Source organism: Corvus kubaryi, unplaced genomic scaffold, assembly GCF_017639235.1.
Source record: "Corvus kubaryi isolate FWS band 111438036 unplaced genomic scaffold, C.kubaryi_AGA036_p1.0 37352, whole genome shotgun sequence".
In the NCBI taxonomy this organism is placed as follows: domain Eukaryota; kingdom Metazoa; phylum Chordata; class Aves; order Passeriformes; family Corvidae; genus Corvus; species Corvus kubaryi.
In genome coordinates, this window is record NW_024581114.1 from 3,203,258 (window position 1) to 3,229,170 (window position 25,913).

Below are 25,913 nucleotides of genomic sequence, written 5' to 3' on the forward strand. Positions count from 1 at the left end.
ACTCAGGAAAAAAAAAAAAAAAAAATGCAAACAACCTTTAGAACCAGAAATTTATTGTAGCTTATAGACTGTCCAAACTGACCTGTTACCAATATACACATCTGAAAAGTTATACCCACAGTGGCTACAAACTGCATCAGGACATTACAACCCCTCAGTTATTACCATGAAGTCATGATCAGTTTTGGTCTAAAATACAGCAGCTACAGCAACAGTATATGGAAGGATAAGTCTTCTACACATTAACACAGGACAACTGTCAGACATAAGTTAAAAGTTTCCCAGTTTACTTAAAACTAGCAGTTAATTACCATGTAAGTAGTCAAAACCATTTTCCCATTTTAGAAATCTAAAATTTTACATTAAAAAAAAAAAAAAAAACCAAACCAAACCCAACCCCAAAAACCAGTAAGCTCTGGTGTGGGTTCTTTCCCTGCTGCCAGGTCCATCTCTATTGTAAAGGCACTCCTCAGTCCAGGTTCCCCCAGAACAAACCTCCCATCAATCCCATTAGGTGAGAACAGGGCTGGCTCTGGAAATCCAGCTGTACAAACACGGGATCAACCCTGACCTTTCTCTCCCTGTTACTCAGGACCCTTTGTGCCCCCTCCCTGGCCCTTCCCCAGTGCTCCTGGCCCTGGCCTGGCTGGGCTCTGTGCCCACACCCACGAGCAAACGCTGGCGCTTGGCTTACCGTGCTCAGGAGGGAATGCAGTCCCAGGCTCCTGTTACAGGCAAAACAAGTTACTCTTTAATCCACCTCCATAGAAATCAAGCAGAAATTCATTATTCATGACTCTGCATCAGACCAAATAAAGTTAAACAACCCTGCCTGACAGAAAAAACAGCACCACCCCCCCCCCACCCTCCCTCATTCGTACCTTCCAGCTACTGCCCTCTGCAATCCCAAATTGGAACTGGGATCAGAAACAACCCAAATCACATGAATTAACATGATTCCCAAGGTTTTCTGGTTGGATAGTTTATGCTACAGTTTTTCACCAGCAGGAAAACACAGTTACTAAGTGTAAACAAACAAAGGCTTAAAACACTGACAATCTGAATTACTGTACAAGGGACTGCAGGGGAAGAGCAGGAGTGTTCAGTGGTATCAGCTACACCCCAAACCTTCCCACTCCCAAATTAGAAAAAATCAACAACAAAAAAATCCCAAATCCCTATCCCTGTAGACTGGTAGCCCAGGTGCTCAGGTACCAATCCCCTATACCCAACCTGTCCACAGTGTGCACAGCCCACACTGGACTCCAGGCACCCTCCCTGGAACTACCAGGAGCTGTGGCAACACCCCACAGCCACAGCACACAGAGCTGCCCACCGTCCATGTAGTGTTATTTCCCCAATAACTTAAAAGCCTTTAATGCAAGCCTTAATTGGGAGAAAAAAATAAAATTAAAACCAAACTGTAGTGCACAGGGCAGCTGAACCTCTGCAGAGGCTCCTAAAGCCTTTACAACTTCTCACAAGCTTGCCTGTTCCCTCTGCAAAATAAAGGAGATGAAAGGAAAGGAAGGAGTTCAAGGAGAGCGGGGCATGAGCGCACATCGCAGTCAAGGCCAAGACAGAGTTACTGAACATCTACACTAACAACTGTGCCCGTGCTCCTGCTGCAGTAGGATGAGACTCGGAATAGTTCATGCTGCATGATTTTTTACTTTAGCATGTTTTAAACCCCAATCCCTGTTTTCACTACCACAAATGACATAATTACATAATTCCAATATATTTACAAAATATTAAAAAGTCTTGTTAATCTTCTACATATTAACCTCATTCTGCCACTTTACACATGCACTAATTCAGGGAAAAAAAATTAAAAGAAATCAACAGGCTGAAATGAGCAGCTTAACCCTTTGTCAACAAGCAATCTTTGCATCTTTTAGAAAGAAAAAAAGGAACAAAGCCAAGTTTGTTTCACTGAGCAAAAAAAGACAGTTCAGAAATTCATGTGCAATGGCTACAGAGCTGTAGAGTCACTTAGCTGAGATGACATGAAGAAAAAAGTGCAAGGTGGTTCCTCACAGAGTGTAAAAAAAATCCAGTCACTGAGGCATGGCTGAAGGAAGAGGTGCTAACTACAACCCTAAACATCAGGAACTAGCTGACAGAACACAAACACGGGTTGTGTGGGGGCTCAATCTACTGGCCAGAATGAATTCTTTTGTTTTAAACACCATGAATCCTTGGTACCAATGGAGTGTGTTACAGTGGAGTCTTCTAGAGCGGGAACATAAAGACAAAGGGAGCAGCTAGAATCAGTAACTGAGGGTAGAGTCATCCCATTCCAGCTGCTGCTGTCTGTTAACATTCTGTTGGTCCTCCTCCTGCTCTCCCTCTTCCTCCTCACTGCTTTCAGACTCTGCACTAGTGATGTCATCTTCTTCTCCATCTTCACTTTCTTCTTCCTCTTCCTCCTCCTCCTCTTCACTGCTGTGTTGATCCTCGTAAGTCTGTTCAGACAAAAATTAGCTGTCATTACCATACTGGCCAGAATTCTCTTTGTTCTTTACTCAAGGCACTATATTGAGAAGAGCTATTGCTGGATTTTTAGAAGCTCAGCAGGAAGTAGCCAGAAATCAGAAAAGACAAAGGAAGTAGCACTCAGTAAAAGAGTTCTGTGACACTGCTGTCAATCCTGGCACTCTACACAAACTGGCTCTGAAGGGTGATCCAGTACTGCAAATTCTACTGGAAAAGGATGTTACAATAGGACAGAGAGCATGAAGGCCACACATCCTTCTTGTTCCCCATTTTCTAAAAATTCAGATGTCAGCTACAGGAGAAGGAAACATCATAAACACAGATGTTTTGACAATAAATTCCTGCAAGTTTAGACAAAAGCAGGCTGTGTTTAAGGCATCGTGCACATGATGAGCACTAGTGCTGGACACCGGCCTGTAAAATCCCATTCTGCATCATCAAACACTAACCCCTGCAAGATCCCAAAAAACTGCCCTTGGCATTTGGCACCCTCATTCTAAATTCCCAGTTAATGTCTCTGCCCTGTGCTCAGGGTTAGTTCTGCTCTACTCCTCTGCCCGTGGACAATCACACCCATTCCAGCTGAAAAAGGACACCAGCTGCACAGGGTTACCTCCATGGGGTTCACAGTGATGGTCAAAGCAGAGTCATCCCAGTCCATCTCGTTCTCCTTGCCCGTGTCCTGGTCACGCATGGTTCTCTGGTGTGCAGCTCGGATCCGGAACACACCCAGGATGATCATGAACACCAGGAAGCTGACACACACCACGATCACCACGGTGGCTGTGCTGGGAACAACTGCAACCAGAAAACACAACCATGGTAACTCTTACACAGTGCTCCCCACTGCTCCCCATCACCTGCCAGGGGAAATGGCATTATACAAGTATTACGTGTATATTATTTATTATATATGTTCCAAAGGCACTTTGTCTATAGCCACTTCAAAAGTTAATGGGAAAGTAAGAACTAGAGCCCAGTTCCTTAAATAAAATTACATCAATCTGAAGGACTGAAAACACAAGGAAAGCACATTCCACCACACACAGACTCTTCTCTGAATTGCCTATTTTTCTTCCTCTCACATCCTACACCCATGCCAAATTAATGTAATTAAAACAGAAAGGGCAGATACCATGACTCCTCAAAGGAACAGCAGTGCAATTCTTTCCTCCTGCCACTCAGAAGAAATTCTGTCCCAATTCCTCACTTTATGGATGTCTTGCAGTCTCCTCCCCTTTTCCAACATACACACACCAACAGAAAGCTCTTCTGCTGGTAGGAAAGGAAATTTCACAGGGTTCTAAAAACTCACTCCTCCCTGCCTGGGCTACAACAGAACAGGACTGAGCAGCTGCCTAGTTTATTAGTCCAACACACTGGTTTAAACTCTGGGAAAAACAACTCTACACCACCACAAAAAACCAAATCAACTTCAGTGGCTGAGGATCCTGACCTGAAAAGGGATGAGGGTTTGCCAAGTTGTGACCAGAGAGATCAACAAAGGAATGATGCACTGGGTGAATGAACTGTGGCTGTGCAGCAATGTGATTGGCATGTTCCACTGGGCTGGCTGTGTGGATAACATTCACCTAGGGACAAACAGAAAGTGTTAAACTCCAGAAACCCAATAGTTTAATTCTGAAGAGATAAAAATAAAGAGAAAAAAATTAAAATTTTAGTGCCTTTAATGCCATTTTCTGATGTACTTCCATATATTTGATGTAAGCATACTAAATAATAATTAACCTGTACCCTCCTGCAGAGGAAATGCAATTTTAGCCTCTCTGTGACTTAATGTAACCCCTTAGCATCAGAAATTTATGCATCACACAAGCAGAACAGTGCAGGGCCCAGCAAGAAGTGACACACAAAGGCCACTCAGCTCTCCAGTAGCACCACTCTCACTGCATTCGCTCAATTAATACTTTGTTTTCAATGCAACCTTTCCACCTTCACCTCTCCATTAGCCACACTATTTCTTCTACAAAACAACAATTTTAGCTCTGTTTAGGCAGCTTTATTTCAAGGTGAAATAGAGGACTAAAACCACATTTATATATAAAATATTGCCTGAAATGCTCACATTTCCTAGTATTTATTTACAGGACAAAATCTAAATCAATAATTGATCAGTTATCTATCTATTATCTATCAGTTGAGGCAACAACTTCCATCCTCCTAAGCCCCTCCAAGTGGCCAGGGCAGCTCACACACCTCCACTTTGAACTCGTTGCTGACATAGCGCCCGTTGAGCTCCGAGCAGACCAGTTTGAACTTTCTGTCGAACAGAGACACCGTGTGCCAGTTCCTGTAGCGGATCAGGTGCAGAACTTCCTCGTAGTTAGCCATGGTGTCAACCCCTGTGGGCAGAGACACACAGGTTGTAACAACAGTTACCCTGCAAAACACTGGTACAACTTCATACACTGGACAAATATCACTCCATTTCTTCGTCTAAGTTTTCTTGGCTGACAGATTTTCAAGGGGTACAGAAATGGCAAAGCCACTGACATGCACATGTGGCTCCACTGAAATCCTGTGGATTGGTTTTGTGATAAAATCCTAAACACAGTCAGTCTTCGAAAGGATTCTGGGAGCTTTTCTATGGAATACTTTAACATAATCTGGACAGAAAGGAACAATGCGTGCTCCTAGGCACTGGAACAAGCCTTTTTTGGGGCAGAGTCTAACTACAGTGCAGAGGTGACCTGCTATTTGGGACAGAGAAAAGAACAGAAGGAAGGTCCTAGAATATTGTGTTTTCTGGAATCACAGCTTTCCACAGAATTGCTGTGCTTAGAATTCTAAAGATAGTCCAAGCTTGAAATTCTTAAAAAAAAAAAAAAAATGAAGTATTTACAATAAGGTGTTACAAACCACCTCTCCAGGACTGGTCCCTTTGTCAGTCCCTTCAGACCCTCCCCACAAGAGCAGCAGCAGAAACCCCCACCTGTGATTATCATGCCCAGGTTGGAACTGCTCATCTCAATGCCTTTCTGCTGCAATCGTGTCATGTCAATCTCCAGGCTCTCTTGTTCCTGATTTAGTTCCTCTCCCAGCACTGTCACCTCACACGTATCCAGGTTGTGCATGATCTCTTCAGATACCAAAGACTCTTGGACTGAAAAGCAGAGAAAAAGCCAAAGACTTAAGCAGAAACACCAGAACAAATACTAAAATCTGGGCCTGAGGAGAACAAGTATTCATGAAATAATGATTTAAAAAATAAAATACAAACAAGGGTTATGTACATGAGAATAATAGCCTGGACTTATTATCATTTCCAGGTAAGTTTTTGTTAGCCCAGACCAGAGGATCTACACCTTCTTTTCCCTTATTGGATTCTGTATTTAAAGAGAAATCCACACCTTTCTGCAAGAGGAAGATCCTCCCCCAGGATCACTGAGCGAGGTGAGGGTGGGCAACAGTGGCTGTTACCTGTAGGATCTTCATCCCCATCTCCCTCCGGCTCCACCTCCCGGGTAATGGTGCTGATTATTCGAAGCTCAGGGAAGAGGGAAACGCCCTCGGAGCTCTCGAACTCTGAGGCAGAGCGGGCAAAGTGGTTGATGCCACTCAGGCTGATTTTTGGTTCCTCTGGCTGCAAGACCATGACATACCCCTCCACAGAGGGAATGGAGACACAGGCCTCTTCATTGAAACACCTGAGAGACAGAAGCATTTTGCAGTCAAGGTGGTTATCTTGGAGGGAGGCACAATTACACACACTAATTGCTTTATAAATTTTTGAAAAGCTGTCTCAGACCCAAGAGTCTCAGATAAATCCATCAGCTGCCCTGGAAAGTAAGAATTTGCCACCAAGGGAGCAATCTTACAATTAATTTTTACTTACAGTTACCATTTGGCCTCATTTCTACATTCTGACTTAGAGCCACAGGTAACCCTTTAATGAAGTTGTGACACAGGAGACACTCCCAACACTCTGGCAGTACTTTCCTCCCCATCTTACACAGTCCCTCCTCCATTCTCAGGCAGAAAGCAGAGTGCTGGTGTGGAAAACATTTTCTGTATTCAAATGTGTGATGGTCACATAGCCCAGGACTCCTTTGTTTCTCACAAGTGAGATCCACAAACACCAAGCCCCACCACCACTGCACAGTGCTGCTTCAGTTCACACCAGGACATACCTGACAACGCTGGTGATCTTCAGCCTCCGAATGCCGGGTGTTGGGAACTGGCGGGAGTTCAGGTAGGAAATGTGCTGCATGGCCTTGTCAACTCTGTCAATGTCATCCCCTTCTATGGTCACTGTTGACTGGCTCGGGTTCATGTGGATCTGAAAAAACAGAAGAAAACCATAAGAGAACACTCAACCAAGTGACACGATCTGTCAGTTCAAACTGGAGTTCAGCACTGGTAAATGCAGGGTAATTACATCCATAGTCAAAGCAACAGGGTCATTATTTACTGGCCTTGTGGCACACAGTCTAGACTCCCTACTTACTGCCTTATCCCCTGTGGAATGTATTTGGTGTTTCATTCTTTAAGAAAAAATCTAGGCATGTATCATAGTTCTGGTTCTAGTAATACAGAAGAGAGACAGCTAATATAAAGGAGAAATTTAGCTCTGTTCACATAACCTTGCTACTGAAAAAGCCACAGTGTCTCATTTTATGAAGCTGCTTGTTAGACAACCTGGTGGTTACAGCTGGTAAAACAAAGGCTTACAAATACGGAGTTTCTCTTCAAGACTTAAAAGACAACAGAGTAACTTTCACTCCTAAGGCCATGTTTATACAAGAAAAATTTTCTAGTTTTTATGTAACTTTAATGCAAAATGCCACAAGAGATGAGCTTGTTATATTTGGGACAAGCTGTTAACTCTGCCAGTAAAACTTGTAGCTCTTATCAGGGAAGGAATATACACATTCCCCTTTGTTCATATGCAACTTTACCTTCACACCTTTGCCAACACCATCAGCCATCTGCAAATCCAGCCCCTCTTTGCAGGTGTAGAGGCAATCAATCACCTTCTTGTTCTCCAGTTTACCAGAACGAATCATCAACCCTGCCAGATTGCCTCGGAAAAACTGAGCCATGTGCAGTTCACCACCTTCAAAAAATGAGGCAGGATTTACTTGTTTTGATTCTTTTTACTTTTTCTTTTGTAAAACAACAAGTATGCCAGCTGATACACACAGTATTATACACATGCGGGTTAGTTTTCATCCATTCTGGGTGTTAACCTTGTGATTATGGTCAGGCATAAAACAAGAATTAAACAGTTCCCCATGCACGTGGCCTTCAGACAGCTGTGGCCACCTTGAACTGACTGTTCCACGATAAACATTTCAAAAGAAGCCCCGTACGGCGAGGTGGTGCTCAGAAATCAAACACAGAACCAATGGAATGAACCATGAAACCTGAATCTTCCTGCTGAGATAACACCTCCTGCTACTCAGGACAGGACAGCACCCCTCCTCCAGGTGTGAGGGATCTCCCTACACTCCAAGGGCAGAAAGGAACTCTGCAGAGTCATTCAGCTCATTCTGAGAGAGGTGTCCAAGAGTTACCTGCCCCCTTTAAAGGCACCATCGTCTCACTACAGACTCAGTGAGCAGTTTAAACTCAGGTAACTCATTCTTAGTTACCTGAGTTAAGTCTGATGAATTGCAACCTAATAAGGCCTTTATTCCTTAACGTTTTTGAAGGTGACATCACAATGATCACCTGGTCCATCTTGCTAAATACTGAGGGCCACAAAACACCACCTGGAAATGTGTATTTCAAGCCCATTACTTACTAAGCAGCCTGATTTTAGAAAAATGTCTAAGCTTGTTTTAAAGGTTCTAAGTGATAAAAGATCCTTGGTACAACTCAAAAAATATTCAGGGGTGAAATGTCCCGTTACTAATTATACAATTTCCATACAGCTTCAGCTTCTGGAGCCCCTGGATGCTGCTACCTCCTTGCCAAATTAAAATGTGATGCACAACTAGAAACCTCTTGCCAGTTACACCCAGACTATTCCAGGAATTCTTAAACTTTACAGGAAGGGTACATATCTTGAATTCACTTTTAAGAATACACACTAATTTTAAGTATCTCAACTCAAGACACAGAACCCACCAAACTATCACTAAAATTTGTTATGAGGAAATAACCCTGTAGCCAATTTGAAATACCTGGCAGCCAAAGTTTTTTTGTCCATTCACTGTAATGAGAATTTTATATAAATATCTGACCAAGTGAGTATCCCCTGTAAATTACAGGTCTGTCTTTATGAGCAGCCTGGTCTAAATATGAAATCAGTCTTGCTCTGAGTGGGGAGCAAAGGTGCCTGAGTTCCAGAGGTCCTTCTCAATGCACTGAATATATTCTATAATAAAGACACATACCTACATGCATAAATACATACATTTATATAGGATGACGTACATTTGTGTTTTAACAAAACTGAATGAAAGAAATTATGGCTGATATTTTACATCAGCAACTTTTTACACCACTTCACTGCAATCACAATGGTTGCAGATTTGTACATGGAGGAACACTTGGATGCAAACCAAAAAAAATACCCAAACCAAACCAAATAAAACCCCCAAAACCAAGCAGAAGTCAGCTGAAGATGCTCTGCAAATAGAAGCACAATGAAGACACAAGCCTAGGAGAGGATTATGTGAAGGTCAATGGCCCAAATGCAATGCCTGCATTTCATGCTGTGTGCGAGATGAAGCAATGTCTTGGCTTAAAAATGAAATAAAACAGTAGGGAAAAAACTCCAGCAACCTGCAGAGGTCTCGGGCACAGTTTCATTGTCATTTTCATTTCCTGTATATTCTGTAGAAAAGCAAGACAAAGAATAGGACAATAGGGAAAGGACCAAGTAGTTACAATTTGGCAAACTCTCTAATCCCAGAAAACAGAAAGCAGCACATCCCCAATGTTTGCTTATGTTGGACCCAGCTTCTCAAGGATTATGAGTTCTTGGAAACATGAAGAGCTGCAATGCAGTGAAGAAGCATCACTGTGTTGTTACAGGAACAGTCATGGCACCACAACCCAAAGAGCCCCACGCACAAGCAGCAGTGACGCCAGCAAGAACTGCAGAACACTTCAACCAAGAGAGCAAACCTCTCACAAACCACCTTCAGAGTAAGATGGCACAGTCTAACAACTGGCTCCATTTGAGGGGAAATTACAGTGTGATCCAGACTAACACAGCCAATCACCGAAAGGTATTGAAAGCTGATCAAAAGAAGCCATTATCAACACAGATTTCTTAATCAATAATAGCATCGCATGTATTAAGCAGTCAATTTATCAGATGGAAGCACCAAAAATGAAAATCAGCTTTTAAATTTTTAAAAGAAATGTTAAAAGAACTCAAAAGGATAAAATCTCTCTCTTTGAGGTGAGCTGTATATATAACTTAGAGCAGCCTGAATAGAGCAGACAATAAAGCAGATGTCTATTTTTATAAGCAGAAATAGTAAAATACCCAAGAGACAGCACTGCTGTGTTGCTCTGCAGGGCTGTCTGCTGGACAGGCTTCCATTAATGAGAACACTTTTCCTACAAGATGCTTCGCAACCTACTTGAAATTAAGTGTTCTGCTCAGTAATGTGAAGTACAGGAGGTATTGCTACAACTATTACTAAAAATAATCTATCAGTATTCCCATGGCCACCACAAAATCATGTTGATGGAATACAGGCTGGTGAACAGCCTTGTACTTTACACACCTGTGGCCAACGAGAAAACAAAGACTCATGGAAAAAATGACTCAGAGGAAATATGTGATACCAGCTTGGAGCAAAAACAATCTGCAAGAGGCAAAACAAGTTACATTTCATGCACTGAAAGGATCTGCTGGGTACTTCTAGATAACCACAAAGATTTCATTAAAAACAGTTAATTAGAAGTATTAACAATTGTAAACAGTTACCTTGCCAACATGCTCCAACCACCAGCTGTGTTTCTATCTTGGAAGGATGGAGTGGGTAATCCTCAGTGACTGGGAAAGGATCATAGGAAACACCATCCACGTAAAGAGTCACCGCAGGAAATTCAACGTTGACGACGTAGTGGTGCCACTCCTTGTCACACACCTGAGTGGACAGAGTTTTAACAATTCTGCTGTCACTTTTTCTTTTCCATTGCAGTTCAGTAACTGATCTGGTGCATGTTTTACATAAACACACGTGCAGATGTACCAACAACCTACAATACAAGCCTGTACAGACACAGTTGATCTTTCACACTCATGGCACACATCTGAAAAGCAAACTGACTCCCAAACATTAAAAAAAGTTTCTTTATTAAGTTGCCAATACAGGAAGCTGCACATACTTCCTTTCCTTTAATTCTTATATTAAACAACAGCATATTTCATTCTAAAAATATGTATGTACATGCAAGCACGTCCTGAACTACTGTTTTAAGATAACATTACTTGACAAAGGACAGGTATTTGATGAGAGCAACTGTTAAAAAAAACATGACTATTTATCACTCAGACCCAGAGGGCTGGGAAAATGTCACATGCTCAGAAGTACCTGAATGCTATAAACAACCTGGAATAAATACCTCCTGTTTTCTCATGCACTCCACCTTAGAGTGCATTTACTGAAGATAACTGACATCACAGCTATAAGACTGACGCTGTATTTTCTATTTCATATTCAAGATGAGAAGGTGAAGCTGAATCTGACACTTGATCACGAGTGGAACAAGCACTGTTGGGTTCTATAAAACAGGCCATCAGGAGCTGGGAGTTGCAGAAAGCATTTACTAATAAGTCCACTACCAGGGACGCTAGTCTTCGGTGGCTTTCACTCTAGCACTCTACCAAGTGTCCTTCCAGACTCACCTGATTTAGTTTCCAGTGGAATTCAGCAGGTTTGTAGGTTTTTCCCTCAGAAGGATCCTGGCGGAAGAGGAAGACCAGGCGGCAGTTGTGCACATAGAGGGTGTAGTGGTGCCGGTTCATATCTGCACGGCAGTTTGAATTAACAGCGTTACTTTCTGCAAACCTTAACAACAAAATCCACCTGTTCTGCAATTTCACACTTAAATCTCAAAGTAACTGATAGGCAGTAATCAATGTAGAAGTAAATCAGGCATGGTAAGAGGACTGTAAAACATCGGCAGTAGTAGTGAGGGTAAACACTCTTGAAGAAGCCATGAGGCTGCAGAACAGACAGACGTGTCTCTATCCAAACCCAACCTAAACCAAGGCACAGCACCCAAGAGCCAGAGATAAACCTGTCAGCAGGAGAAAAAGAGCTCTATTTGCAAACAGAAGAGCTTTTTTTGTTACAAATGGCAATTATGGAAACAGGGTTATCACACTTCCTTCTTATTAATGGCATTTTCAAAATTATTGTTTCTGTATCATAAGCAGAGAGTGAAATTATGCACAGAATAAAAGAAACTTCATCTCTGGAGAAAGAGAAATTATATCCTCCTAGGGGAAAAAAAAGATACAGCAGCAAAATGCCGTCACTAGACCTGATATGTGTGTCTTAATGTTTTTAGGCAGCATCAAGAACAAGGCTATCTTTGGAGATGCAAACTCGAGGCTGCATTGCCAGAATAAGTAATCTACCACAGCAAAAGAAGTGCATAATGTAAACTGAAATAGAATTAGAAAAACAAGTCTGCCCAATCTGAAGCTACATAATCTTAAGGCCGAACCTAAACACAAGCACAATAGTGATTTTTGAAGTCACCTTCATTTCAATTCCAAGAAAACCCTGAGGTAGAGAAAACACTGAAGGCTGTCACGTGCTGCCAGAGCACATTAAAACCCAACCCACCAAAAAGACTTTTTATAATTGAAGTATTGACAAACCTGTCTTGTCTGAATTGCACAGAATTGTCTCTTTCTCTTTGGTTCCGGGCCCGTGCCTCATCCATACCGAAATCATGAAGGGCTCTTTCAGACTGACTGTGACAACACCATCTGGAATCTTCACAGCCTGTGTGCCATTAAACTCGAAGACTTGGTCGCTGTCATGGCCATTATCTGTCGGCAGCCCCACAGTCCAGTTAGCAGCACTGCTTGGAGGGGGGAGCAGCTCAGCTGTGCCAGAAGCAGCACCTACAACACAAATGTTCAAATTAAAACAGAAATTTAAAAGACCTCTATGGGTTTCAAATTCAACTGTTTATCTCAGCACTAATTTCTCAGCACCAACTGTCAGGATTATGCACTACCCATCGAGCAATTTTCCTTTTAAATAATGTGGCACTAATTACAGGCATCTAATACCATGGTAACTTCCACAAATTTGACTTCTGGGTAGACAACTAATCTCATAATAAGCAAAGCAGTTTCAATCTTCACAGCTGTAGAACCTTATTTTGCCTCTATCTCAGGAACCCTTTCATTGATGCCACTTGTCCCTCAGACCCATGAGCACGATGCCTTTCTCTAGACACTCTATTTAAGCTGTGAGACCAGAACTCATCCAGCTGAAGAGAGTGCACAAGCACTCCCTCCCAGCCCACTACCTGCCCACAGCACAGTCAGCAGCAGGTACCTTTAACGTCACACTGACCTCAATCAGGGAACAGCTCAGGAATTGCCTGGGTCTCTGGGGTTACATGCCATTCAGACTTTCAATTACTTTCAACTGAGGTTGAAAACATAAATCATGAGTGATAATTTATCCTGTAATCTCAATTCTTCCATATGTCTACAAAAGATTCAACGACTTTTTGTAAGACCTTTAACTGCAGCATAAGTGGATGCCAAGGGCCTTTATTCCTAGGGCAAGCACGGTACAAATTTATCTGATCCAAGTTAACTGTTTTCTTCCAAACCACTCTTCCTTGGTTTTCTCTAGTTTTTCACCATGTATTTCTCAGATTGCAGCCATTACATCCATCATGCTCAGAAAAACAGAGAGGCTTTAGTGACTACACCCTTCCACAGATATTCTTTCAGCTCTTGAACATGAATCTCATGCAAGGGACATTATTAGTCTACGTAAGACAGCAGAGAGACAGAAGAAAGACATTCTTTACCACATTTGAGAATTATTGTAGAAGTCACCTTCAGGCAATTTCATGCCTTTTGCTGCCTGTTAGGAAATCCGTTGAAGGAAACTACGTGCAAATGAAGACCAGATCTACTCACTAATTTCTGGTCTAACATAAAATTCAAAGAAAAACTAGTAAGCAAGAGAGACCACTTTTATTTTAGCAAAAGTCTGCTTACCACAGAGCCTGTGGATGGATTTCTCAGAGTAGGTGTCTCTATCACAGCCTTTACCAATATGGCTGGTTTCTAGTTCCACCATTGCTTCAACTGAGGTTATTGGCTCATCACATGTCTCCAAATGCATCCCAGGGAACAGAGCCAAAGAACCAGTGCCAGGCTCATATTCTATTCTTTTGCTCCAACCTGAATATTTATCCAAAGAAACAATATTAAAGATCTCTCATGTTTAACTGAAGGTACCAGCAAACGCTAAAAGCAGAGAGGAAGGAGAGCAAACTAACCTTGCCAGCCAGGCTTGCACGTAGGCTTAATGCTAATTTTAACCAACACATCCTCAGCAGCTCTCTTCTTCCCACAGTCATAGGCTGTTACTGTCAGTTTATACTGATGTTCTTTACCATAGCTTAACTTTTCTGTGTTTTTTATATAACCTGACACAGAAAAAAAGCAATTGTCAGACATCAATATAATTCTTCAGGGTCATTGCTGCATAATATGCATCCAGGTACCACCTATGTACTTCATACAGACTCATCTGCAAGTGAATTACCCTGCACTATTTGACTTTTCAATGCCAGACTTCAGGCCCAGATCCTTAAAATACACAAAGCAGTGATGAGCACACATACACAGAGCAGCAGGTACTTCTCCAGCTCTTCACAGTATATTACATTACTCCAAATGAAACTGTTTATGAGTGGTAACTGATACATAAATTGTTTGGCACATGCCAGGATTCACTAACTTTTCTAAAATCTGCAAACCCATGAAAAGAATCCATTGGCAACACAGACCCCAAAAAACCTTAAACTAAAGCCCACTAACAACTGCTAACTTTGCTTATGCAGCTTGCTTGAACCACTAGAAGTAATTTACAGATTTTGAAGGGTCCATGGATCACTGGATGTCAGGAAATGACCTAAACAGGTCACTCCAAAACCAATAACCACAATACTGTCAACTCCAGAGCCTCATATGAGCATCTCAAATGTGAAAAGCACACACATGGAATCCCATTTTTGAAAGCTTATTAGCTAAAGTTATCCTAATTCAGGATGGAAAACTACAGGCAAAAACCCCAAAACTGCTAAGAGGCGTTTTAAAACATAGTAGAGCTACCATATTTCCTTTATTTTGAAAAGGATTTTTCAAGAAACACACATGCAACACTTCATCTGCTCCTTACATCAGTAATGGCGCATGGTATTGAAGGACATCTCACTTTCCATTGTTAAATCAAACTGCTGAAGGGAACACCTCTGCTTAACTGGGCTGTTTAACACGTGTGCTGTATTTCTGTGCTGACCAGTGTGACTCCTGCTCTTTGGGTGACCAATGAGAGTCACTCCCACCCCACCTGGCTCTGTCTCTTACCGTCCTTGTCAATGGCAAAGGGCACATCTGGAGTCACGATCTCGTAGCTGCAGATCTGGCTGAACTGGGGGGAGCAATCTGCATCCACGGCTTCCACCTTGAGGATGTTGTCGTACCTCTTGCCCTCGATGACCGTGGCCTTGTAGGACTTCTCCTTGAACACTGGGGCATACTCGTTCACGTCGTTCACCTGGATATGGACTGTGGCCCTGCAATGACACAGAAAGGGCTCCCAGAGGCTGCAAACTCTGCTCCTGCCAGCACTGGGATACAGCAGCTCCCTCTTTGCCACCAAAGCCACGTCAATCTTTCAACCTGACAGCTCTGAATCTGCACTGTTCCAGTGCAATGCATTCAAAATGGCCTCTGTCCAACTAACCTCAATCCAGTCTTCCCATACCATACAATACACCACTGAAATGAAGGTAAGTGCCATTTATACTACCAGAGACTATCTGTTCCAAGAATTACACAGTCAGGTCAAACCAAGGAACAGAAAAGGAAAACTTGTTTTGAAGGTCTGTTTCCTGTGTACTTTAAACAAGTGAAAAACTATTCACATTTGCCTTCTTTTCTTCCAGTGCACTTACTTCCATGAATGTGGAGGTTTGGGGTTTGATTAACAGGAATATTTGTACCTGGTTTTGAATGACTGCCACTTTTCTCCTGTTCAAAGAAATGCTTTTAGGGTATTACAAATTCTGCCAAAGCAGCTCCCTCTTTTCCACATGTAGCCATCCCTCAGCATTCCAGCTCTCAGGAAGAAGCCACCAATGACTAATAAACCCAACAATCCCAACTACCCTAACCGAGAAACCAGTGGGTGTTTCTCCAGTGTGTTGCCATGTAATTCAGCGTAGTTCCAGGTTTTGTTTACTATTGCTGGTTATTTGCAAATAAAACTCAAACCCTTGTATTGCAACCAACAAATTCCTGCCATTTTACAGAAATCCAACATAACAGAGCTGTGACAAAACACACTTTTGCCTTTGTTAAAACAGTATAATCCTAGATTTTTTTCTGCTGTCAGAGTATTTGATACAAACACCAATTTTTATTTTATGTGAACAAGAATGACAGTTAAGACTGGTCTTAGAACTCAGTCTGATTTGCTTTAATTAGCTAATAAAGTACTCAGCTGTGTAAAGCAGTGAAAACTGGCTTATTTCTTGGATGTAGAGATGAGAAATCAGACAATTTAAACAGAAGAGTCCCAGAAGTGGCAGATACACTTTAACACTTCATACAGCTAGATAATCCCAAACAGACTGGATCTTGAATGCCATCCTTTTGTGCCTGTCACTGATTGCTGGTATACACAGACCAGGAAAATAATGCAGTTTCTGACAATGGAGAAAGGAGAAAAAGATGAATCATGAAAGGTAAACTAATGAAGAATTAAATTACTACAGTCCTTCCATAAAAGCAGAAGTTTTCTAATGCTTATGCTAAGAAGAAAAATCTTTATTGCTATCCTTCTCTTTGAAAACTTCCTTCCAAAGTCAAATTGAGTATCAAACAAAATTTAAGGACACAACTTTTTTCCACAAGTGCAATCCTTAAGGCAGTAACATTCTGCTGCCTACTTGAAGCATTCAGTTATAGAGTAGCAAGGTCTTGTTTGTCAGCAAGCCGACCTCTGCTACTCTATTCCTCATCTCAGTTATGTCCCTCTCTTCGCTTCACACAACTGCTCATCTCCCACATGCTCTGCAGATGTTTACACCAGAGTGTCAAACAATTACTCTCAAGTGGGTTTTCTAGAGACTATTTTATATTGTGGTTTTTCCTTAGATAAAGATTAGCTAAAGACTGCTTTGTTCCCATTCCTTAATGTAGGCAAGATGAGCCCCACACTATTGATCTTGGATTCTTTGGTGAGGCCGTCTGGAAATGACAGAAACATGTATGCTTTGGCATTTTGTTAAGCTTAATACAGACTGACTTCTTGAACCAGTTTTTTGGATTCCGAAACAACGTCCAGGCTTGGTATCCCATGCAAACTCCACCAACTCAGGACAGATTTTAAGTGTATCAACAGTTTTCCTGCTTCTATCCCCACCTGGCTCTCTAATGTAAATTCAGAGACATCAAGGGATAAAGCAGTACCACCTAAAACACAAATGAAGGGATGTCCAAGCAGCTCATGTCCATTTGACTGCTCTTTTTATTACCATTATTACCCTGCTTGAGCAGGGAGGCTGGACCAGATGACCCAGTGTGGTCCCTTTCAACCTGACCCTCTGCGTGGTTACATGAAAAGCCTCCCAGTATTAACACTTGGTTCACATTTCCTCTCAACACACAGACCGGGAGTCACCACAAGCAGGAGACCCCTCGGAGCCAAACTTCCCCTCGGCCCACCCCAGACTGACTTACTTGTGGGATTTTTTTGCATTTGCTCCATCTGGTCCCTTCCCACAGTCGTAGGCCTGGATGGTGAATGTGTAGTCCTTCTGCAGCTCACAGTCAAGCTTTTCCTTAGAGCGTATTATCCCCTCACCAGTGGATTTATCCACTACAACTGCTTCAAAGGGAACATTTTGCCCGTGGATTTTAAATCCACAAATCTCACCTACAGAGTTAAAGTAAAGACAGGTTAGAACTGGTCATCATCATGATACATTTTTTAAATAAATGACCAAATATTTTGCAGCCAAGGGTTTGTGAGGGTCTGTGGACAAAGCAAGAGCACTGTGCTTTAAAATGGGTGAATTCTGGGAACTTTAGTAAAAAGAAGCAAACGTCTGCCTTCCAAGCAACTTGTTTACTTTGCATCCATTCATGCAGGAGTACAAAAGAGAAAAAGAGAAATGTAGACAGGCATTTCACAGGAGTACTTGAGACAGCTCTAGGGCAAGAGTAGATCTTATGTGAGCATACAGCCAAGGCCACTGGTAATGTCTTCTATGCCAAGCTACTGGCAATAGCTGGGCAGCTGGTTTACTTTGACCAGAGCAAGAAGTTAAAATGCACAGTTACAAGTCAAGGGATGAAAAAGCTTCAAGTACAAGTTCAGCACCACAATTACAGAAATTCTGTCAACAGATCAAAGGACAAAGTCTTCCTGTGCAATGTACCTGGCTAAAATCAGGGAATCAAAATAAACTACTGAATGAGAAAGGTAGAAATACCAACTTCTCAGGCATCCATTTCATCCATTAGCTATCTACTAACATGGGCCAAACGTTAGTCAAGGAAGCTCTCAGGGAATGATTTAGAAGGCTCTCCTTCTATTCAAACTCTTTACCCTACAAACTTGGAAGAGAAGTCCCCAGCACATCATTTTTAAACACTTCTAAGCCTAAGGCTGCACTACAAGACTCTGGCTGGCACAGGTGAGCAAGCCCAGCACACAAGAAAAGCCACTCAATAAACTGCTTGATCATCTACACTGTGTTTTTACCTCTGTAACTTGTTATATTTTGATGGGGACTTTCTTACAGCCACTGTTTTGCTATTATAGTTGCAGTGGTTTCTTAGTACCAACAACACACTCTAATGAAAACATGTCTAGAGGTATCCAAAAAAAGGAGGTTGATTTATATTTTAAACCACTGAAGTCAGTCCTGAAGGGTGTGTACGGCAGGGAAGGTGGTGCAATGCTTTAGCACCTAAACATTACTTCACAAAGCATATGGAAAACCTCAGCTGTCCCCAAAAAGTGATCTACAAGTGAAAATACCAGAATATGCTAATTTTCCTCAAACAACTTCTTCGGTGTCCACACAACATACAATAACCCCAAATGGTTCAAATGGATGTCTGATTTACAGATATTTCTAACCAAGGGTTTGGTTACATAACAGTTTTTATCAATATATTTTAAAATAGAAAAAAACTGGGAGAATAAATGGGACAAAAGAGCATGACAGGATCTTCTGTTTCAGTGCTGATTCCCCATTTCATAACCAAAGTTAGTAGGTTAATACTCATAAAAGGGATAGAAAGAACCCTTTATCACCTTCTTTGGTGACTGTCACCTCAAAACTCTCTAAAGGGAAAAAAGACAAACCCAAGTCAGTAACAGGAAAGGCTGAATGGGAGCAAATAAGGAAAAGGCAAAGATGCACACATTACACAGAAAAGCTTTTGAAAAATTGTATTTTAAAATTCCAGTGGTGATTTGCTGTAACTGTTACAATTTTAGAGTTTTAGTTATGTTAAATATGATTTAATCTTTTAACTCCACATTTTCATTCGCAGAATTTTGAAGTATTTGATATGTTCATAACAAGAGATTTTCAAAATTGCACGTTGATGAATAACCATTCATAAAGTAGAATTTATCTGATTTATATTATTTTATTTAAAGATTTGCCATAGTTCGTGATTTAAAAATATATGCATTAAATTGTGATTCTGATGAACACAAGAGTTTTAATTTAAGGAATGGGGAGGGGAGCTATATATTTTCCTAGCAGTATATTGCTTTTCCGGGTTAAAGAAGTAACCATTTTGTTCTGCTGAAACACTGCAATGCTGGACAGAAGAGACCCAGGTACTCTGATATATTCCTCTCTTAGCACTGAGGAGCAGCTGCCCTGCCCCCTCCAGCCACCCCACGAAAGGAGAAGCTTCCACAGTGTCCTGGATCTTCCACACTGATGAGGAGACCTCGGATATAACAGAGTTTTACAGGGGTATGACATGACTGTGAGAGACACCTGGAACGGTTTCAGAGTTTTAATGAAAAGACAAACCCCGCTCTTCCCTTCCTTGGAAATCATGAACTGCTAAACCCCCAAACTACCAACTTTTACATATCATCCAACGTGTCCATTATTTTTTTCCTGATAATCATCATGTTTAGCCTGAATTCCTGTACAACAAAGTGGACCTGTACCTTTAAAATCGCTTCTGGCAGATCTGCTGTTAATTCTCATACTTTTCCAACAACTTGCAGTAACACATTCAAGTTTCCATTCCAGAGTGGCCTCAGAAAGAGATGAGGCACTACAGTTACAGAGAAATATTTTTCTTAAAAAGGCAAAATTACAGTTTAATACTGAAGTGGAAATATAAGTAAGGAAAGTTACCTTATCATGATTTCTAGCCTTTCATTTTAAAAAGAGACAGTTTCTGAAATAGTTCTCAAGTCCTCCCTGAAACTCACTTCAGATAATCCCTGGATTTATAATCAGCTCTTTATTTTAACACAGCAAGTATGCTGCCTCTTGTGGCACCCACATGATTTATATTTCAGTCTATTCTTACACAGGGTATAAATATAATCCTAGATTTTAATGTGTTTTGGCAATAGGATCATTGAAGAAAATTTTACGCTGTTTAAATTCATGGCTGACACCACTCATTAGCCAGAAGTGACATTCCAACTGCAAGCTTTCAAATATTCCACATCTTAACTCCTGTACACCCACCTCCCTGTTCCCTACAGTATATAAAATGCATGCACAGTAAAGGGGAAATCCCTGCTTGAGAGCTTTAGCCATCAGACTGATTTTAGGCACAAACAATAAACATACAATAAAAAAATGTAACTGTCCTTTATTTCATTTTTATTTTTTTCAGCAAAAACACTTAGGATCAAATTCCAACACGACTCTATTTGTAATGCAGAAAAGATTCACTGAGGAACAAGAATGGTCATTGTCTTCTCAAGCAGATCTGTAACACTCATGGTGCAGAACACTGATTCCATCCTGCCCCTATGTGCCAGGCAGTTTGACAAAGCAAGCTGGCATGACTATATTCACACAGTTTTCCAAAGTGTGTCATTTTAGATTTAAAACCATACAAATAACCCAAGAAATAAACATCTATATAACCCTACTTATTTTTGCACACCTAAATTTTAGGATCCTACCCACAGCACGAAGTGAGCAAAGCAATAATATGTTACTTTTATTTGCCCCACAGTTCATGTACTACAAAGCATCTAAATGAACTAGTTTCGAGATGTTTCGACATGCTCAAAATTGAAATAAAGCAAAAAAGCTCTACTTAAAATATTTTTAACCTGCAGACAGCTCAGAAGTTTCACAGCTCAGCTAGAGGGCACAATTAATTAAAAGATCCAGCCTTTTGAAGCATGAATAAATTTGATTTATAAGTAGGAATATACCAGTAAGGGCTGAAGCAGCCATTTAATCCTGAGCAGTGCTTTGTTTTGCTGTGAAAACACATCCCTGCCCCAGTGGGTTTCTCACACTGAACCCCCGAGAGATGGTGCTGGACACCAGCACTGTCTGTGCCAGGATGTGAGCACAGCACCCAGCAAAGCTGGTAACAGAGTCAGCACTCGCTCACCCCAGGGCTCCTCAAGGACAGATTCGAGTATTGTTCCATTTAATGGCACACAAACACTTCCAGAGACCCCCACGGCACAGTCCTTCAAAATTTATGCAATTCAAACCCAACAGTCTCGCACCAAGAATTTCTCTACAATGTTCATGTGCTACACTTAAACATTAATTTCTTTAAATCCACTGGTCTGCTGCTGCTGTTTCAGAAATGTCCATTTTTGAAAGCCAAAATATATTCTGTTTATACAAATATATTCTGTTTATACAATTCCCAGTATATAAAAATGGTCATTTAATGAAAGCAGGTTTATACAATTTACATCAACCCAATGGGAAAAGTCTCATTTAAGAAATGCTTTAACATTGGATTTTCCTCTGCAAACGTAACAATATATTTGAAGATACTCTGACAGTACTTTCTTGAAAACATTACTACCCAAGAGGTATAAAACTGCCATGTTCAGATTCTGTTCAATGCTGCTGAACTACCAGCACCTACATTTAAAGCACTTAAGAACTGCAAGAGGTGATTCACGTTCTCCTCATCCCTGAGAACACAAGTCAGGCTTCCCATACCTCTTTCCAATGACCAGATTTTGTGTATGCCAACACAAGCTTCTTCGTTTGGCAGTGAAAAGTTTTGTACACAGACAGCAGCTTTATTTCCAGTTAAGATAACAGAAGAGCCTCTGCCACATGTACCAATACATGACGAAGTTTGAATTTCAGAGGTGTAGCACTATCTCTGAACTTCTGAATAGCAAGTTTACCATTATCTTCAACTTCACTGGGGATTAATTACAGCCTTACAATCATGCAACAAAACTTACTTTAAGCACTACTTCAAGAAGATTGTGACCAAACTGCCATAACACTGCAGCACTCAATGCAGTTGGCTGCTGAACATTTAAAATGGTTCTTAATTTAATTTCATCACTCTCCTATCCCTTCCTCCTTGAAGCCAGGCTAAGCAATGTTGCCAAAAATGGCTCATGTCCTATCCTTTAGGTACTTCACTAGGATTCTTAACTCTCAAATTTTGCTTAACAAAGTAAGCTTCTGCAAATATCCAATTTAAGCTTGCACTATCCACCACAAGTAATTTAAATACCTGCAGATGCCCAATGGTATTCTCCAAACACATCTTTCTAACACTGTCAAATTCAAAAAAGGACTTTCCATAACACTGCATCCAATTAATGAATACAGTATTCCTAAACAAACGTTTTCAGAAAAAAATCTACTGCATAAGTTTATAAGAAACCTGTCAGTCCTATGCTCAAAGTGAAGAATTAGCCCACATTTTGCAAATATGTTGTGTATCATTCCCTATATTCTTTGCTACAGGAGAAAAACCCTTTTCTTCAGCCAGAGGAAGTTGTTCAGTTTTTAAAATACCCTAGATTGTTAAGCAAACTTATTACAGACGTGCAATCCTAATTCTACTAATTAGTATTTTCACTCTATTAAGACACAAAAAATGCTAAGAAAACCAAAACTCTCTTCAGTATGGTAAGAAAATCATTGATTCAGAACTCCCACGCTGAATGCTGTGAAATGTGGAATCTAGAGGATTGAGGAAAAGAATAGACACTATGAAAACAAAAAATAAAACACCAGAAAATTACCATGTACACATGAAACTGAAAGAAGCAAAGTGCTTTCTGGTTTGGATACTTGGATACAGCTGCAAATCTGAAATAAAATGCTGTTCCATGCACACACATTTCCTAGGATCTAAAAGCTTTGAAATGTTATGCTACTGTTACGGAAAACACACTAACACAGAGCATTTGTCCACGAGAAAGCATTTCCACATCTTCAAACAGAAGTGCAGATGAATTCTTTACCTGCAAAACGCAGAGGTGCATCTTTGTCAAGGGCTATTAACGGGGGGTCCAAGAGCACCGTGTTGTCATTTTCTGTAACTATGCCATGATAGGTTGTTTCAATCCATGGCTTATGCTTGTTAACTGAAAGGAAAACAAAGTACAAAGTCAAAACATTTGGAACCGACAATATCTTTAAAAAACGCTTTAAAACACTAATTTCAGTATTTTCCTCTTTTATAATTCTGAATCAAGATTTTAATAAACTAAAAGACTTGAGACAAAATCCTAGCTAAGTATGTTCAGAAGAGTTGAGTGTCCCTGTAGGCTTTCCAAAAGTAACTCAGAGAATTTAAATTAGTTTCTAACTATGCTGGGATTTAAGATGCCCCTGAAGTGCAATTCAAAAACCTGTTAACAGTGATGGGGAGCTGCTGCCATCACTGCCAAGTGTGACACCAGCAAAACCTCAGTCAGCACCAGATGAAGAAAGTCCAGCCAACACGAAACATCAGGGCTTGTTTACACTCCACGTCCCCCACTCCCCAACATGGAAAACTTGGAATACAGCTGGTGGACTATTCAGAACATGAGGGCTTGTTCTCATGTCAGCTTTTTGTCTTGTATAGGGGGTTTCACCATCATTAAGAAAACATGTGGAAAAGAGATCAAACTTCAGTTCTTTAGTAGTGTTTTTAAGAGACTGGGAAACTCCACTACAAAATCCCCTGCGAGAGTATCCTTCACCTCTGCACAGAAGAGCCTCAAACTGATCACCTGAGACTGTCTCAGGATAACTGGTCTTCCCTGGCTGCAGAGAAATGCAGTATCTTTTCTTGTCAGCCTCAAAAAGAGTTTCTTCTAGTACATCACTAAAGACGCAAGATCAAAGCACATTATCTACTAGGTTATCATCTACTCTGTGACAATCCAATAGGACAGTCCCTAGATTATTAAATATTTAGCTTTATGTTACGCTCCCCAGCTCAGGTGGTGGAGTGCTACTGCCTCAGTGGCACCCGGATTGTTAAATTTCCTTAACAGTATCATTTTCCCAAATGCAATTCTGGAAGATTGCATGTATCCAGCTGCTTAGAACCAATGGAAAAACATCCTGCAGGGCCCGAAAACTGCTCCTTACCAGACAAAGCCAAGTAATCTTCAGCAAACAACACATAATAAAATACAAGAAATGCCTTGCAAGAGGTTACAACAAACACACCAAAGAGCATTCAACAGGCAGCATCATCCAGGTTTTGGTCTGCATGAGATCAAGAACTTAAAATTTAAGAAATGCATGCCTGTGCAATCACAGCAAAATATACACAACAGCTAGAACACATCACACAGCTGAGTCCTGCTATTTCACCTCTCAAGAATTATATAAGCAGATTGTCAAAACAGGCAGAGATGGAAGGCTAACCCAGACGTTTGAATCCTGCCTCTTCAACAAACTAAAATGGATTCATGCCATGTGCCATATGCTTACCCAGGGGAATTAAAAAACAGTGATAAAAGGACACTTCAATAAACGATTAAACCTAGAGAACTCATACAGGAAACCGTAATACTCCCAGTATGCTTTCATCTGCAATCTTTTACTAGTTAGTCGCAACAGTAGACAGGATGTATCATCTTCATCCATAACAATGCAGCAAGAAAGAACTCACAACGAACTGTTTTAATGCAAACTGTGTTTAAGTGCTCCATGTGGTTTTACTTAATAAGGCAACACTCTCTTTACTGCCTCAATACCCACACTCTCAACACACCAAAGAGCCAGTTAAATGCCAAGTACATTGTTCTATTTACCCAGAGAAGTTCAGTGCTGCTGCAGCACCCTCCCAGGAACGCCGCGTTTCAGAACAAACCTGGTCATGCTCAAGGCACTACAACAGATTCCTCCCTCTGAGGGAAGGTGCCAGTAATTGCTCAAGCATGAGGCTCCCATGGAACGCTCACCCACAATTCAAACCTAGTCTCGAGAAAACGGCCACCAATGCAGCTTTGGCTTCAGGAGCACAAGGAGGTCACAAGTGCGTATTTTTCTCTAAGTACATCTGGGACAGTTATACCCCAATTGAAAGCATCAGTCCTTTCATCCGTTCATCTTAGTCCTTGCAAGGATGTGGTATAAAATACCAGAACAGATCTCTGCCAGAAAAAACCCTCCATCTTCATTATAATGCTTCTGAATGTGGATTACAAAAATACTTAGGGGTTTTTTTTTTAAGTTCTGAGAAACCTTCTCCTAATTTAGCAACCTCCTACCTCCACTACTGCTGGGTAGGGAGCTCTGTGAAACCTTCAAGTACTGTAACCACAGCATCATGAGTATGCTGAGCATCTGCAGAGTCTAATGAACCTTCAAACAACAGGCCCAGTTGAAAGCAAAGTCATGTCCTTTTATTGTGCTGCAGACAATAAAATCATAAAGCTTACACCCCTTTGTGTTTTGGAAGGCTAAAACATCACCAGATTTCAAAACATAAAGCTTAAATCCCTTTGTGTGTACGAATACTAAACATCACTGGATTTTAAAACACCAAACTTACTGCTGAATATCCAGGAAAGGCCCGTTATCCATAGTTGTGATCTACTGACTCCACCGTAACCACACACTGGAAGGAATTCTCAAGCTAGTGTCTGAAATATGAGGTACAGTGTACGAGCAATACATCACCACTTCCCTTCAATCAAACTGAACCAAGTGTTATCCTGATCTCAGCTGCTTAAATAGCATTAAATATT

General features: G+C 41.1%; 1 protein-coding gene across 5 annotated transcripts in view; it reads right to left on the reverse strand.

The window, feature by feature from the left end:
- Positions 1-36: 36 nt before the first annotated feature.
- The window catches only part of CLSTN1 (calsyntenin 1), a 32,474-nt gene continuing 6,597 nt past the window's right edge, over positions 37-25,913 (reverse strand). For 2 of the 5 annotated variants that reach the window (XM_042032182.1, XM_042032183.1), the window contains exons 2-19: positions 23,184-23,306; positions 19,032-19,061; positions 17,447-17,642; positions 15,068-15,276; positions 13,975-14,124; positions 13,691-13,876; positions 12,320-12,568; positions 11,336-11,457; positions 10,412-10,574; positions 9,253-9,303; positions 7,419-7,576; positions 6,651-6,799; positions 5,941-6,167; positions 5,453-5,623; positions 4,717-4,862; positions 3,956-4,091; positions 3,113-3,297; positions 37-2,468 (exon numbers count right to left, since the gene is read on the reverse strand). In XM_042032182.1, the coding sequence (XP_041888116.1) occupies positions 2,274-2,468; positions 3,113-3,297; positions 3,956-4,091; positions 4,717-4,862; positions 5,453-5,623; positions 5,941-6,167; positions 6,651-6,799; positions 7,419-7,576; positions 9,253-9,303; positions 10,412-10,574; positions 11,336-11,457; positions 12,320-12,568; positions 13,691-13,876; positions 13,975-14,124; positions 15,068-15,276; positions 17,447-17,642; positions 19,032-19,061; positions 23,184-23,306 (2,846 nt within the window). In that variant the 3' untranslated portion in view covers positions 37-2,273. The remainder of the gene's footprint in view (positions 2,469-3,112; positions 3,298-3,955; positions 4,092-4,716; positions 4,863-5,452; positions 5,624-5,940; positions 6,168-6,650; positions 6,800-7,418; positions 7,577-9,252; positions 9,304-10,411; positions 10,575-11,335; positions 11,458-12,319; positions 12,569-13,690; positions 13,877-13,974; positions 14,125-15,067; positions 15,277-17,446; positions 17,643-19,031; positions 19,062-23,183; positions 23,307-25,913) is intronic. The other 3 variants (XM_042032185.1, XM_042032184.1, XM_042032186.1) reach the window with 3 other exon arrangements.